This window comes from Python bivittatus, unplaced genomic scaffold (genome assembly GCF_059951505.1).
Source record: "Python bivittatus isolate LINGU-HERP-01145 unplaced genomic scaffold, Pbiv_v1 ctg000200_np1212, whole genome shotgun sequence".
NCBI lineage: Eukaryota > Metazoa > Chordata > Lepidosauria > Squamata > Pythonidae > Python > Python bivittatus.
In genome coordinates this window covers 9,686,358-9,703,131 of record NW_028277040.1, presented here as the reverse complement: position 1 = coordinate 9,703,131, position 16,774 = coordinate 9,686,358, and the positions used below count along the sequence as shown (strand labels likewise).

General features: G+C 38.5%; 1 protein-coding gene across 6 annotated transcripts in view; it reads right to left on the bottom strand.

Annotated features, from left to right (window-relative positions):
- Positions 1-16,774, bottom strand: part of ANKRD44 (ankyrin repeat domain 44) — a 142,505-nt gene that overhangs the window by 20,759 nt on the left and 104,972 nt on the right. For all 6 annotated transcript variants that reach the window (XM_088135680.1, XM_088135682.1, XM_088135681.1 and 3 more), the window contains 5 exons: positions 16,627-16,738; positions 5,847-5,918; positions 4,083-4,284; positions 2,428-2,506; positions 978-1,095 (listed from right to left, as the gene is read on the bottom strand). In XM_088135680.1, coding sequence (XP_087991806.1) covers positions 978-1,095; positions 2,428-2,506; positions 4,083-4,284; positions 5,847-5,918; positions 16,627-16,738 — 583 coding nt within the window. The remainder of the gene's footprint in view (positions 1-977; positions 1,096-2,427; positions 2,507-4,082; positions 4,285-5,846; positions 5,919-16,626; positions 16,739-16,774) is intronic.

Genomic DNA, 16,774 nt, shown 5'->3' with positions numbered 1-16,774 from the left:
ATCTACATATGTCAGTAGGCATACACAATCCTATTACGAACCTAATGTGCTGTGCATGAAGGACTGTTGACAGAAGGCAATGACCTACAAATCCTACATATAAAGCTATGAGCAGACCCCCTCCTCAAAAATTGCCTTTCTTCTAATCATCATAAAACCTTACAGCTTTAATAGCTGATCAACATTTGGGTTGCCAAATCTCTGCCTCTCTATCCAAGAAACAGGATTTTGTACCTGACTTGACTGCATCTCATTAAAGGCAGTCTTCTGGTACTTTCCCTAACTCCAACATATGAGTTGGGAATGGAGCCACCGCTCCTAGAATTGCGCTGAATGTCTGTGGCACAATTCTACATACCTTGGAACTATAATATCTAAACAATATGATCAAAGTATTGTCGAAGGCTTTCATGGCCGGAATACGATGGCTGGTGTGGGTCTTCCGGGCTGTGTGGCCATGTTCTGGAAGTTTTGTTTCCTAAGGTTTCGCCAGCATCTGTGACCGGCATCTTCAGAGAGCAGGAGCACAGGCAGGAGCAGTTCTCTCTGTGCTCCTGGGCGGAACGTTAGGAAACAAAACTTCCAGAACACGGCCACACAGCCTGGAAGACCCACACCAGCCACGATATGATCAAACTCTCCCGTCCAGGGTAGTGGCGTGTAGCTGTGTATTGCACAGCTTTTGTCGTTTTCTTCTCCAATCACGGTACACATTATACACATTCTCTTTTAAAATCCTGCTTTTAAAAAAATTAAAGACTAAGAGACATCTAACGGAGCAGTTTCCAGCAAAGGCTACCCAGCTGGTTCTAGGTCCCTTTTGCTTGTTCTAAGCAGTTTGCATTCAGAGACTTACATGTCAGAATCAAAATAATGCTTTGGTGCTGTGTATTCATGTCTGCCATTCTTAGGCATATGTGCAGAAGCAGCAATTGAAAAGACATGCAGCAGAAATACAGGATAAAGTGAGAAATTACCCCTCGATGTAAAGCAGTGCATCCCAGGATATCAGCTGCATCAACAGATGCCTCTTTTTCAAGTAACAAAGAAACAGCGTCTATGTGCCCATAAGCCACAGCTAGCATCAGTGGAGTTCTAAAAAACAAGAGGCCCATAATTTTCATCATATATTCCTGATCTGTGACTTTATTCAATGTATTAGCCAAAAATATTTGCCACTTCTCCAAACATTGCCACATCCATCAGTTTCTATCCATGTTGCCAGATGTAGCTAGATTTGATAATACTGGAGCTTCATGAAGCATTAATGTTCAATCTTTACCCATTATCTAAAAATGAGCAGCAAAATGTTTATTTCTTATTAGTTGTCTTTGCCTAGTGCTGCTTCTCCTACTTAACTGTTTCTGTTTGGGTATTCTTAAGGCGAAAATGAGAATGAAAAGGAGTAGACATCAACCCAACCTACAATTATGGAAATAAAACAGTATGTTAAATTTCTATTTAAAACATGTCTCCCACAGCACTCCCATTAATTGAAAAAAAATCAAAATAATGCTAGTGGTAACACTATACATAAATAAAATAAAACCTGTTGCATATGGCTACATTTATTAACCAATTTCTGGATTTCAGTTCTTTGTCACACGGTAGTATTATCAGAGCCAGTTTATACAATCGAGAGGAAAAATGTTTTCTGCCCTTCAGCAATTCACAGCTGGATGTTCTCGGGAGAAACCAGAGATAAATTCATTGCACAGAGAAAGATGTGCTATTTTTCTTTGTGCAAGTAGATTTTTATAGGATATAATCACATCTAAAAGAACTGACTCCAAGAAAAGAGATTCAGAGGTAGCTAGAGTAGGCTCGCCTTTCAAGATTCTAGTTCGTATTAACAGGAGACACATTTAGTCTGCATTCCTAAAGAGTTCTTTACTCCAAACTTTTATTCTCACTACCATTTTGTCTAAGATGTAAAATAAAGAACTTGGGAATACAGTTGCAATAAAGGAAGAACACACATCTGGTATCTAGCATGGGGTAGAATGCTTTCTGTGGCAGAAATCCCAGAGACAAATCTACTGGACATACATAGACAATGCAACACCAACTGTAATCTCATTTCCTTAGGATTGCTGAAAATTTGCTTCTTCTATTTCTTGCCTCACACGAGCATGATTCTTGTCCTTGGTTACCAGTTTCTTAGAGCTGTTGTGTCCAATGGTTTTTCTCCTCTCTGCCTCCAATGCCATCAGCAAAAGAACCGGCAGCAGAACCATTAATTGGTTAGCCATGGCATGGAAAGGATATCCTTATCCTAATTTGAGGATATTACATTAACTTCTGAACATCCTTGAATGAGGACAACATGGCCACGTATTTATATCTAAATGCTATTGCTTAAAATGTTCCCAAGGTCACTCAAAATTATAAATGTACAATAAAAAATTCCAAATGAAATAAACTTACTGTCCTTTGGCATCCACTACGTCAGGGTTATCTGTTACTTCTAATAAAAGTCGTAGACATGATGTATGACCATTGATGACTATAAAGGGTAAAGACATACTTTAAATGTTTTGCAAATAAAAGCCCGGAAGGAGTCAAACTTCTATCAAGTAATATTTAGGAGAGAATGTCTATGGCTAATCCATTAAGAAATAAAAATAACCCTATATATTCACTCCTGAAATTTGTTTTCTAATATAAGAAGTAAATTTAGATATGAATTTTAATTATTGAATTCCTATTCATTAATATTTTAATTATTTAATCTTATTCTCCAAAAATAGTGACTGCCACAAGAAGAAGAGCCAAAACACATATTTGCCTTTGATGGGATGAAAAAATAGATAGTTGAGAAACAACATTCAGATTTTTCTACATACACTGGTAGAAAAAAAGCATTACATTTTCAAGATTGTTTTACAACACTGCTGTAGCACCCAAAGACACATGGCAAGTAACAGCAGCAGCAGGTGACAAAGTCTTGAGCTTCTACTATAAAGAAATCCTATCTAATGTAGCCACGTTTGGCCTGTTTCAATTATTATTGATGGACAACGTAAACACTGCATTCAACCAACAGAGGTCTCTGTCAGGCCATGCTAAGATAATGCATTATTTCAATACAAAATATTATATTTGGTTTATTTGTTAGCTACTCTAAAACTAATGGAGAAACAGAAATGTATAATCAGCTCTAAACCAGAGCATAAGGAAAATTAAATAGGTTTATCCAATTACACGTGAGTTGATCTAAACTCAAAATGCCTAACAGCGAGTCCAAGTTAGAGGAGAAACAGATTTACCAAATCTAATCCACAGAATCCTGAGATCCACTAGCTGGAGTCTGGTATAAGAGGCACAGAATTCTGAACTCAGGAATGTGTTCTAAGCACCAGAACTTGAATGGAACTTCACAGATAATCCAATCTTGGTTATCCCAAGCTTTCTTCATTTCAGTGATATAACTGAGAAATGTTGGGGTACCATTTGGTTGGACAAAATGATCATGCACAATAGGAGTCAGAAGATCTGTAGACCCAGATCTCATTACTGCTCAACCCTGCAATAAGTTGTGGAAATTTGATGAACTGCTAATAAGGTTCAAGGACCAAGACTCACTATAAATATCTGATCTATACCATCTTGATCTGTTTTGAATAATAAGTTGTGCCTACTTTTCTCTATTTCCTCATTATTAGGAGATTAGCAAAAAAATGCATTTTGAGCATGGTACAGATTAACTCATTAGTGATGAATGAGGATTTCCAGAGAAATAAAGTTGAGAGATTTTCTTAATTTTCTTATTCACGGAGAACTTATGTGGAATAGTAATTTTCTAAAGCTGCTATAATTTGTTTGTCTCTTCAACTAGGATTATTATGTAGGACTCTGAGGTCAGAGAATACACAAAATGACATTAACACATCAGTGGGAACTATACATAAACCAGAGTTTGCCGTTTTTGCAGCAGTTATTTCCCACCACTAAGGAGGCAAGAAGCTTTTCTATTTAAAAAGGGACCAAACTTTGTAATAGCAGATGGTCCCCATGAGCTTTTCTGCATACCATTCTTTTTAATTGCAGTCAGTCTATCAAAATAATAGCATCTCACATACCTGAGGCATGAAGCGGGGTTCGTTGTGTGATGTTATCTTTCACTGTGACAGAAGCACCCTGATTGATGAGCGCTTCGACACATTCCATGTGTCCTTTAAATGCAGCAAGGTCCAGGGCCGTACGTCCTTTTTCATCCTTAACATCCAGATCTACTAGTGACTGAAGCAGCACCTCCAACGCTTGATGATGACCATTATAGGCCTAGGAAATAGAATCAGATACTTAAGACCAGTGATTTTCAAACACTGAGAATACGTCAAGATTTCTTCTGGTATAATTACAAACTGGAGACTGAAGAAGTCTCATTAGGCTGATGAAACCTGTTTCACAAAGTATTTACCACATCAAGATAAACTATACTTTTCAGGGTTTTTCTCTGAAATTGCATTATTAAAAGATCATTAAAACTGGTACATAAACTAACCCTGTAGGGATTTTATCCTACTAAAAAGTAAATGAAAATAGAATAATAATTTTTGGAAATAAATAATATATGCATCCCAAGAGAAGAAAAGAATCTGACTTGGGGAACAAAAGTTACTTATTTATTTATATTTTTTTTTTTTAAAAAATGTTTTTATAATCCACACCAATCTGGAAAAAACCCTGGGATGCATACGACATCAAACAAAAAGAAAACAGAAAAATGGAATAATAATAAATAGTTAAAACCAAATACTATCAACAAGTAAAAATAACCACCAAAGCAAAGATAAAATCCCAAATAAAAGACAAGATAGATGCCACAGTAAGTCAGCTGGGTCTGGAAGCATACTGAAGGAAAAGTTTTCATCAGTTTACATAATCACAGCAAGATGGAAGCTGCACATACTTCTGGGGGGAGAGAATTTCATAAGGTGTTCTGTGTATGTATTTCTGTGCATGTGGTAATGAACATTTTGCAAAAAGAACTGCTCAAAACAGTTTGAGGGGAAGCTTAGCAATGGGCAAATTAATTGTAAACAACATATATAAACCAATGCATTTTAAACCTTTGAAAGTTTCTCAGTATTTTGTTTGATTTGTATTACTTGGCTATAATGTCTCCAGTTGTGGTTAATACACGGTAAGGACTTCCTTGTGTGACAAATCCCTATTTAGACTTAAGTAAAATTAGTGACATTTTTGGTTCTCATATTACATTGCAATTAATTATGTTACTACACTAATTACAGGCTCTATCCCTGAACTCCTTTATAAGTTTATGTTCCCAAACGTGAGAATCTTTTATTAGTACCGTAATGGTAAGTGCATCAACTCAGCTTATCAAAGTTTCAATGAAAAAGAATTTTCAAACAAATGTTAGCCACATTTGCTTATCTAACTGTAATTGATATGTGGAGCTGCAGTCAGACTGATGTCCTGAAATTAATTCTAAAGCACACAAAATTGCACTTAATATGAATATACCCTATATGAATAATTTGGACATAATAGAGAAATAAACTCTTACATGATTTTTGGATTTGTTATTCTAGCCAATAGTATAATATCTAGATCAGCCCCAAAATGCAGCTTAAATAAATCTGATCTCAACCCTTTCCCTATCTCTAAGAGGAGGCTTCTGTTTTAGAGAATGCTTAGCTTTGCAGTGGCAAAGTTTTAACCTGGGGATTTTTGGCTTTGACCCATGAATTTGGTTAGAGAGATTTGGGTATGCCTCAAAGAAAACAATTCTCATCATAAGTAATAATAAATTTTAGATAAGAAACAGAAGGCCATGTGATCTCATTAGAACAGTATTTCTCCTAACCTATACTTACAGCTAAATGCAAAGGACTTCTTGCCGCTGTTGAGTCTGATTCCTCAAAAATGTTATTTGTTTTCTCCAGAAGCTATAACAAACAAAAGAAATGAAACAATTTATACCTATGGTGAAAAAGTAATGCACATAACATGCATATTTAACACATGTCCTCTGAGTTAACAAGAAACACCAGAACTGTATGGAAAGGAAGTGACTTTCGTGAATTGTTCTTCTTCCCTAAATCTTTCCTATCTTCTAACTTGCTCCAAAACACTGGGGACTAACATCTGCGAAGCTGTATAGGGATTGCAAGGAATATGATAACAACAACATTTATATTGCACCTTTATTTATACAACTCAAGGCTGCATCCAGAATGCTCCCACCTCCTATTTCCCCCACAACAACAACCCTGTGAGGAGAGTGGGCTGAGAGTGACATGGCTTTCATGTCTAATGGAGGACTAGACCTCATGGTCTCCCAGTTTCTAGTCCAGCACCTTAAAGCTCTCAGTTATCTTAATTATCTTTTATTTAAATTTCTCACCTCTTTTTCCAAATCATACACCATCACCCAATCATGACATCTTCTGTCTTTCCCTTTCTCTTCACCCATTCAATTCCAGTCTCGTGCATTCTCTCTCTAACCAGAACATCTCAAAGCATTTCTTTTGTAGCGGTCACTCACTTTTGCTTTCAATCTACGTACATTCAGTCAGTCATACCTTCAGTCAAGGCTCTATGTTTTCTTGTTTTTTGCATTCAATTAGTTTTAAGTTTCTCCTGACATACCATGCCCATTTCAATCACTTCTAGAAAACAAGTCCTGCAGCACACTATTATACATAAAAGATCTTGCTTTTGACAAATATTCATTCCTCACAACAGACCACATGCCATCTTTATAGTACTTTTGATAATATGGATTTTTCTCTCATCTACAGCCTTTTTTACCCCATCAGACGTCTTTAAATTCTAATAACATGACTGTACACTTCTGTGGCACCCTCTATCACAATTCTTTTACTGCTATAAGAAGCTTCCACTTTGTCTTTCCTTACATCCACTTCCCATTCTTTCTGTTTAATCCATCTTCTAATATTTTTTGTACTATCCTTTCCTCTTCTTCCATGGCAATTTTTTCCGTTCTTGAAAGTACCAAAAAAAAAAAAAAAAGCTCTTATATTCAGAACCTCCCATCACATTTATATTCTTCATTAATTCTCTCAGTCTTTCATCATAAACAATAAAATAAATCATGTTTTTAGATTTACAATCATTCCTTTCCATTTGTATGTATGAAGTCTTATGCTTAAACCATGTATTTGAAACAGACCTTTTTCTAAGTGTATGCTCACCAGTCACCATTGTTATTAATTCTTGAGTTCCCAAATTGCATTCATTCAAAATGTTGTAAATTTTCCCCCAAACTCCTCTAATTGTTTCATTATCACCAACCTATGGATTCCTACTTCAAACACAACCATAACAACCTAGATGACATCAATTTATACTTTCTGACATGCGTTTTAGCCCTTTCATCACTCCACAAAGATGTATTCATCAAGTCTGCCCTACAAGATCAAATTACCTGCATTCACATCTATTACAACCTTTCCCTTACTCTTAGTTTCATAGATACTATTTATTTTTCTTTCATTTCACACATAATTCATACTCTTTGCCCTTTATTCCTCTTACATTGCAAATTACAATCATACACATACCATGGTTGTCACCAGCTGGACATCTGGTTTTCAAATACTTAGTATTTGTCAGTAAGATGTAGAAGGTGTAGACTAGGTTACCAGCCTTAGTTGTACCTGTGCCTCATGCAGAATTCTCTACTAACAGTAAGGATAATATTAGCACATTTAACACATTTTTTCCAGTATATCAGGAATTCAGTCAAAGCCCTGTTCATTCCAAGCACACTCACACTATTCTATTCAAGCTAGGAATTCTAATCTAGAGGCTACATACTGTTGCCTGCATGACACCAACTATAGTATATGCAGTGTACTGACACACAGAATGATAATTGGACTGAACATTTTGAGTGGAATGTTGACTGTTACTATGGTACATTTCTTTTCAATCTGTGTGACAGAGACAAGCTGCCACCTTCATCTGAAGGCAGATGCCATTGTCATTTAAACATTCTTTCAATGTGTTTCAGTTAAGATATCAAGAGAAACAGTCCTCAGCAGCAGCTGCAATAGATTTTATTAGATTTTGCCAGTGCATAGTATGAGTATACAGGTAGTCCTTGACTTATGACCATTCGTTTAATGACCATTCAAAGTTACAATGGCGCTGAAAAAAGTGATTTACGATCAGTCCTCACACTTATGACTGTTGTAGCATCCCCGCTGTCTTGTGATCAGAATTCAGGCACTTGGCAACCAGCATGTATTTATGATGGTTGCAGTGTCCTGGGGTCACGTGTGATGGAATGTGGCCTTGGAAGACGGGGGAAAGAGATGCTGCCTAGGGAACAATCAGATAAAAGAGAAAGGAGTCTGCAACAGGTTAACAGTCAAAGAAAGAAACTTAGGAAAGACCCACCCTAACTACTCAGGCAGTAAATAAGGAGGGTGGGAGATTTGTGCTTTTAGACTTGCAAGATTCTGTTAATGTAGCCTTACAATAAAATAGAATTAGTTCATCTAGTCTTGTTTCCTGTCTGGTTTACCTGGAAGGGCTGACATCAATCTTGCAAGTCTCCTTCTCTCTTCTAAAGAGGGGACTTTTGAGAATGGTCTCCAATTCTCAAGGAACCCCACTGTCCACAGAACATCCGGCAGCCACGTTGTTGCAGCACCAGCAGCAAGTGGACACAGAGATGACCAATTTACAGAATGCCATGCTACGACTAATGCAGCAACTGGGGCAGAATTTACCTCAACCCACAGCAGCGCAAGCAATGGCAGCCCAGCCAATGCTCTTGCGTTCCCATGGCAGCTTTCCAGAGAAGTTTGGAGGGGACCAGGATCAATTCTGGTCATTCATTGCTCAGTGTGAGATGTTAATGGCAGGCAAACCAGTGGAGTTTCCCACTGATCGTACCAAGGTATCTTTTGTGCTAAGCTTGCTAAAGGAAGCAGCTGCTAAGCGGGCAACACCATTTATTGAGGGAACAATCCAATGCTGGACACCTCTCAAGACTTCATGCATAAGCTCAAAGGACACTTTGGGGATCCCATACTGAGAATCACAGCTAGTCAAGAGATCCGAAAGCTCAAGCAGGGACAGAGAAGTGTAAGGGCATATATTTTGGACTTTAAATTACTTGCTGGCGATGTAGAGTGGAGTGACTTAGGCCTAATTTACCAGTTCAGGGAAGGGCTGAACAATGAACTAAGGAATGAGCTGATGAGACAAGGCAGTCCAAATAACCTGGATGGGCGATATCAGTGTTGTGTAATTATAGGTGCCCGACTGGAAGAGTTGAGGCAGGGAAGGAACGGGAGGGAGAAGACATCCTACAATCTGTCTTCCCCATACCACCCCTCCTGATGGCCGCCTCGGAATCCAGCATGGAAGAACCCATGCAAATTAATGTAGCCAAGAGATCCCTCTCATCAGGAGAGAAACAAAGGAGAAGGGATCAGGGGCTATACTTTTATTGTGGGACTCCAGGACACATAGCAAGATCATGCCCAATAAAAGCACCAGTGGCTGTTACAGCAATAAGATGCAAAACTTGTAAGCCAACAGAGCACGAATCCAGCAATTGCCCAGCACACTCTGAAACAGCACCCCACGGAAACTTCACCAGCCAGGAGCTCCACGGGGGGCCATCCACCGTTTGAGAAGAGCTCTGACAGCCAACAAAAGGCAACCATATCTGATTGCTCCTGTTAGGTGGGCACAATCTTTCTCCCACTTCGATTTTTACATCTCATACATCCCAGGTTCACAGAACGAACTTCCAGATACCCTCTCACGCAAACCAGAATGTGAGATTTCCCAGTCACCCCGCCCCCAGTAACAATACTGCAACCATGCAACTTTGAGTTGCACCGTAAATCAGACAACCACAAGAGGCTGGGAGCAGGAAGACAAGCTGTTGATCTCTTTGATTGGATTAGGACACATCAGCAGCAGGATGCACCAGCCAGGGCCTGGATGGATAACCTCTAGGGAGACCAGCAAGGTACCATTTTACCTCCACAGTGGAGGGAGGGCAGCTGTTCTACAATGGACAGTTGTATGTTCCTCTTTCTTTTTAGGGAGGAAGTATGACAGGTGTGCCACGACAACAAAACAATGGTGGGGGGTATTTATAACCCAACATAGACCTTTCAGAGAATTTTGGTGGCCGGGAGCCCAGTCTGACATTAATGATTATGTTTCCAATATCTTATTGGATTAAAATCCACACATGGTTGGAAAAAATGATAAAACAACATATAGACTTTAAACCAGAGATATTCCTATTAGGAATTATACCTGAAACATATAGTAAAGAACTGAAATATTTGATTGTAAATGTTCTGACAGCGGCTAGAATTGTATTTGCTAAAAATTGGAAAAATGAAAAAGTACCTATGCAGGAGGAAGTCATTAAGAAAATTATGGAATGTGCAGAGATGAGTAAATTAACATTTGAAATTAGAGAGCAAGAAGATAAACAATTCTATATGATATGGGATTTGTTTTATCAATGGTTGGATGAAAAGATATAGTAATGTAATAGATCAGCAAATTATATAATAGAAACTTGACAAACTGATATAAATTACTATATATATATATAATCAATGGATAAAAATGATATAAATCCTATTATGAAAGCTGGTGTTATAGACTAGTAACAAATGAATAATAATTGATAATTGATAAGTATATAAATATGTGTTAGATAGATGACATGAGATTTTATATAAATGATGAGTGAAGATTATGAAAGAATGGCACAAATGATTGGTAACTGGCTGACACACGGTTTAAAATGGAAGATGGTTTTTTTTATGCTTTTTATGTTATTGTTTGTTTGTGTTTGTTGTAAAAAATAAAAAATTTATAAAAAAAAAAATGATTATGTTTCCTCTTGCCATGTCTGTTGTACAGCAAAGCCAGTCCCTGGTAAGCCAGTGGGACTGTTGCAAACTTCTTCGTAGCTATGGGACACTGTTTCTCTAGATTTCATCACTGATCTTCCTCCAGTGTGGGGATATACTACCATACTGGTAGTAGTGAATTTATTTACTGAATTGGCCCATTTTATTCCCAACGGCCCAGGAAAGAGCTCAACTTTTCTTGGGCTAGGTCTTTAGATACAGAGGATTGGTCAATCATGTCATGACAGACCGAGGAAGTCAATTAACTTCCAAATTTTGGAGGGCCCTCTTGCAATTATTAAATATTAAAATTAATTTGTCTTCCTCACACCATCTGGAGGCAAACAGAGAAGCTGAGATAGTTAACCAACTATTACAGCAGTATTTAAGATGCTATATTCCTTACCAGCAAGACAACTGGATTGTACTCATACCTCTTGCTGAGCTTGCTTACAACAATGCAGCACACTCATCAATCGGTATGTCACCGTTCCAGGCAACTTATGGGTTCCACCCACGGGTCTTACCAACAACCAGACAAGAAAGCACCTGCAAGAGAGATGAGCAGCCCAAAGCCTCGCAAAGGAACAGCTCCAACTAGCAAAGGCCACATACAAAAAAGCAGCAGATGCACATAGGCGAGAGGGAGCTGGAACTGCAGGGGATTTGGTGTGACTTTCTACAAAATTTCTAACTTCTGCAAGACCTTCTAAGAAGCTGTACTCAAAGTTTCTTGGTCTTTTCCCAGTAATTAAGCAAATCAACCCATGGCCTTTCGATTGCAGTTGCCAACATCAATGAAGATTCACCCCGTGTTCCATCGGTCTTTGCTTGTAAAGAATCCCCCCCTGCATTCTACATTCACAGACAGCACCTCCTCCAATTCTACTAAACAGGGAAGAAAAATCCAAGGTGGAAGAAGTGTTAGATTCTAGAAGCAGAGGAAAGTAGGTTGAATACTTGATATGCTGGAAAGGCTACCCAGAGTCAGAAAGATCATGGGAGGCAGCAATGGACATGCATGCACCACAGTTGGTTCACCGCTTTCACAACCAGTACCCCAGCAAACCCCGTCCTTGGCAACTACTGGCCTTGCAGAAGTCACACACTAACCAAGACGAGCAGGAAGAATTTTTCTGTGGGGTGGAGGGAGCCTTGGAAATAACAAGAGACTGAGTAGGGGGAAATGACTCAGCTCCTTCCACAACAGGCATGCAGGACCAGAAGGGGGGGAGACCAACAGATTCCTGAGGGAGAGGCGGCTGTCACCTCGACTGGAGCAGATGGTTTGTGGGAAGCCTCGTGTGATCTTGGGGAATTACCGGAAGAAGGGAGGGTGACGTAGTTGCATTTCTTCCTCACAGTCCATGGCCTGTCTCCCCTGGGAACTCAGGATGGGGGGATGAAGCTGAAGGGGAGGGTGATGTGATGGAATGTGAGGGTGGCCTTGGAAGATGGGGGAAAGAGATGCCATAAAGGGAATGATCAGATAAAAGAGAAAGGAGTCTGCAACAGATTAATAGTCAAGGAAAGAAACTTAGGAAAGATCTAACTACTCAGGCAGTAAATAGGGAGGGCAGGAGATTTGTGCTTTTAGACTTGCAAGATTCTGTTAATGTAGCCCTACAATAAAGTAGAATTAGTTCATCTAGTCTTGTTTCCTGTCTGGTTTACCTGGGAGGGTTGACATGACGTGATTGCCATTTGTGACCTTCTCAGTGGGCTTCCGACAAGTAAAGACAATGGGGGAAGCCAGATTCGCTTAACGACCATGGCAAAAAAGTTGTAAAATCAGGCATGACTCACTTAACGACCATATTGCTTAGTGACAAAAGTTCTGGTCCCAATTGTGGAGGTAAGTTGAGGACTACCTGTAGTACTTTAATCACTTGTTTTCAGTTTCATGAGCTGTGATTATATTAGTCTCAGGCACGTAAACTCTAAAAATAAAATGCCTGCCAACCTTGTTCTCTTACTATCTTTGCTGCTCATTCTCCAAAAGGCCTTCTAAATAAAAAGCTAATTTTATTATTTTTGATTAGTTATCTTAATTATTGAACATAACCCAGTCACCCAAGGATCAACATGAAAACACTAGAAATCCTTCCTATGCAAAGCTGCAGGTTGATTTCAGAGTGAAAAAAAGGATTGAAAATAGTTAGAGATTAGTCGTTTTTCATGAAAAAAACAAGATTTGGGACCGTATTTTTAAAAATATAGTCAAGCTGTTAATCATAATACAGATGAGTTAGCAGTAAATAAAGGTTAATTGGTTTACTGCCAAGAATACTGAATTCTGATGTAATGTCAAGCATAAACACAAACTTAAAACTGAGAGCTCTCTAGGTTTTCAACTGCACATAGCAAGAAAATATGCAGTGACAAATTTACTGAAAAAATGAAGCTTAAAAAAGCGCTAATGATTTTCTAGCTCTTACCAAACTTAATTCCTCATACTAATTGAAGATACATTACCATGGGAATTTTCTATAATTTTATATGGCACTATAAAAATTTATATCCTGGAAAAATGCTTTTGCCAAGTTTCTATATAAATACCTCCAGGCAACAGGATTTGTCAGCCTAAACTGGCTCAACATTAGTTCATAATATCTATTTATTGCCACACTTGAAAAAGGAATACTGTACCTTTGGGGAGTACAATTATGATTCTAACTCCTCCCAGTGTTTGATTTGCAACCATAATCACACAAATTAAGTATCTGAGGTTATGCATATTAAAGAACTGATAAATTGGCAGATTCACTTGTGAGGGCCCTCAGGGCTTGATGCTCTCACCCCTTCTGTTTAACATCTATATGAAATAGTTGGGAGAGATCACCCATCGGTTTAGGGCAGGGTTCCCCCAAATGGTCAATATCAACACCCAAGGGTTGAACTATCCATTATTGTTGTTGTTGTTATTGTTGTTGTTGTTATTATTATTCATAGTACTATTAAAGTAGTATTTATTAAATTATTTTCATATAATAAATGTTTGGGAGTAGTTGAACAATCTGAAACTTCATGAAGGGGTAGATGAGCTGAAGATTTTGGGGACCACTGGTTTAGGGTCTGATAGCATCAGTATGCTGATGGTACCTAATTGTATGTTTTGACCCCAGGCCTCCCAAACAGTGCTGTTGATGTCCTGTCCCAATGTCTGGAGGCTGTGCAAGTCTGGCTGGGGAGAAACAGACTCAGGCTCAACCCTGACAAGACCAAGTGGTTGTGTGCATTTGGATCCCCCCAACTCTAGAAATTCTCCATCTCCAGCCTGGATGGGATTGTACTTCCCCGTTTGAAACTAATGTGCAATCTGGGGGTTCTCTTGGATTCACATCTCCTGCTCAAAAAGCAGGTGGCAACTATCACCAAGAAGGCCTTTGCAGAGATCCATCTAGTACACTATCTTTGCACTTGTTCCTAGTTCAGGAGATCCTCTAGATGGTCAAGCACCTTTGTGATTTCACAGTTGGACTACCACAATGCATTCTAAATGGGGTTACCCTTGAAGATCACTCAGAAACTACAGCTGGACCAGAATGCAGTGGTGTGGGCAGTAATGGGCATACCTTGGAATGCCCATGTGACACCACTGCTCTGTGAGCTGCACTGGCTGTTAGTTGGTTTCTGGATGCTGGTTATCACCTAGAAAGCCCTTCATGATATAGGACCTGGTTATCTGAGGCACCACCTATTTCCTATAGTTTCGGCCATCTTATAAGATCAAGCAGAGTGGGTGCATTCCAGGTCCCTTCAATCAAACAATCTATCTATCGGGACCTAGGAAGCACGTCTTCTCCATTGTTGCACTTCCCCTCTGGAAAAAAATCCCCCCAGAATCCGTATGGCTCCCATCCTGACAAAATTCAAAATGGTGTTGAAAACTTGGCTGTTGCCCCAGGCCTTGGGGTAGAGTGGTGCCAAGATCCTATAGGATTTTATTTGATTAATTTTATCTTATTTCTTCAGGACACACATTATCCTTGTTGCCACTATTTTACTGTTTTATTGACTTTAACATTGTAAATCACCCAGAGTCTTGTGGAGTTAGGTGGCTTCTAAACTGAATGAATAAATAAATAATTAGCTGGCCCGCGTGGCAGCAACCTCCTTCTTTCCTCCCTCCTAGTAATGTCTCGCCATAGAAGAACAGTATCATACTAGAACTATGGCATCGTTTTCCATCCTCCATTTACAGGGAAGAGTTACTTTTTTGGTAACAGAAACCCAGTTGGTTCCTCTATCACACTGTCACAAAGCTGTAATTGAATGCATTTTATCTGCCCTTGTTTAGCGCGAAATAAAGAGTGAAGGAGTGTAAGAGACTGAAAGCTAGGGAGGGGAAAGAGAACAATAATTACAGTACTTCCAATAGACAGTTAAAAAAAGAAGAAAAAAATTTATTTTATCTGTAGTATTTTCAGTTCATACAAAACTGCTTTTAACTATCCAAGAGCTTTTCACATATCTATTGACAACAATTTACATTTTATGCTTCTCTTTGGAATAATAGCTTACAAAAAGCCAATACTGTCAGCTGTATTAATCTTATGACTGTGAGATATCACTGAATGATCACACTTACTATTTCTGATCAGTAAAGGCTCAGAAGAATTAGCACAATCAGGAATGAATTTATTGTAAAATTAAACTATTTTTAACATAGTAAAAGCAGAATACTGTGATACTCATTTATCCATTAATGCATAGTTCTCTTATTAACATATTTTATGAATGGTTGACTACAGAAAGAGATGGGTAAAATTCAAGCATCTGTGTCATTCCTTTTCATGCTGTGATATTTATGACAGCACAACGACTTCTTTTACTTCTGGATTGTGACATCTGATAGATAGTCAGGTCAGCATGCTTACTTTAAAAATAAAGAAATTTGAACCATGATAATAAAAAGGACCTCCAACTTGTGAAACTACCGAAAGCTACAGGTTTAATAGCTTTAAATATTTTTGTTTTCCTATGGGTCAGCAGCTTACTACCGAAAAAATAGTCTCATGACAATTTATTATCCAACTAATTTCACTAATAGCCTTGTACTCACCAAGTATATTGCTAGGGGGAAACTAAATAAAGGCAGTCATGAAGCTTTTTGGTTACATTGACAGTGATAAACTCATCTAACTGCTTCTACAGTATGTGGTGGACCTGATACTACATCACACAAACCCAGAGATGTACAATTTATGACAGGGATTGCTGGAAAAACTAACTTCAGTAAGCCATTTGTCTTTTACATGTCCCTTCAAGACAGGAACTCATAATAGTTCAACTTTTCTTGACAAATTAGGAGTTGAATGGTACCAATAACTTTCTTGAGAAAACACTAGCTTACTTTGGCAGCTGGACTATCAACAGTGTTATCAAATACATTGCATATACTGACCAGGGCCATCAAGAAATTTAGTCCCAAACATTTTCACCCATCACATCCTTCCAAAGGAAGACTGTTTTGACCATGACAAGAGTGTGCTCTTCTCATCTCATCATCACCACATATCCCACAAGCCTCAGGATCTGCAGTCCAAAAGAATTTCACAAGTTGACGCTGTTTATGCCTGGCTTCTCTGTCAGTGCTCAGACATATTTCTAATTTACAAATATAACACTGTTCAATTTCAAAGAATAATGGTAATAACTCTGCAAAATTAAGAACAGGTTGTGTTTGGAGGCCACTTTTGCAATGCAGCAGTGATTAGGACTTACTCACCAGTTCTAGACACTGCCTGTGTCCATAAGCAGCAGCGTAGTGCACTGTATTATAGCCATCTCTGTCCTGGATTGAAGGGTTTGCATCATTTTGAAGAAGAAATTCTAGACATCTGTGGATTATTTAGAAATATAAACCAAAATATTAC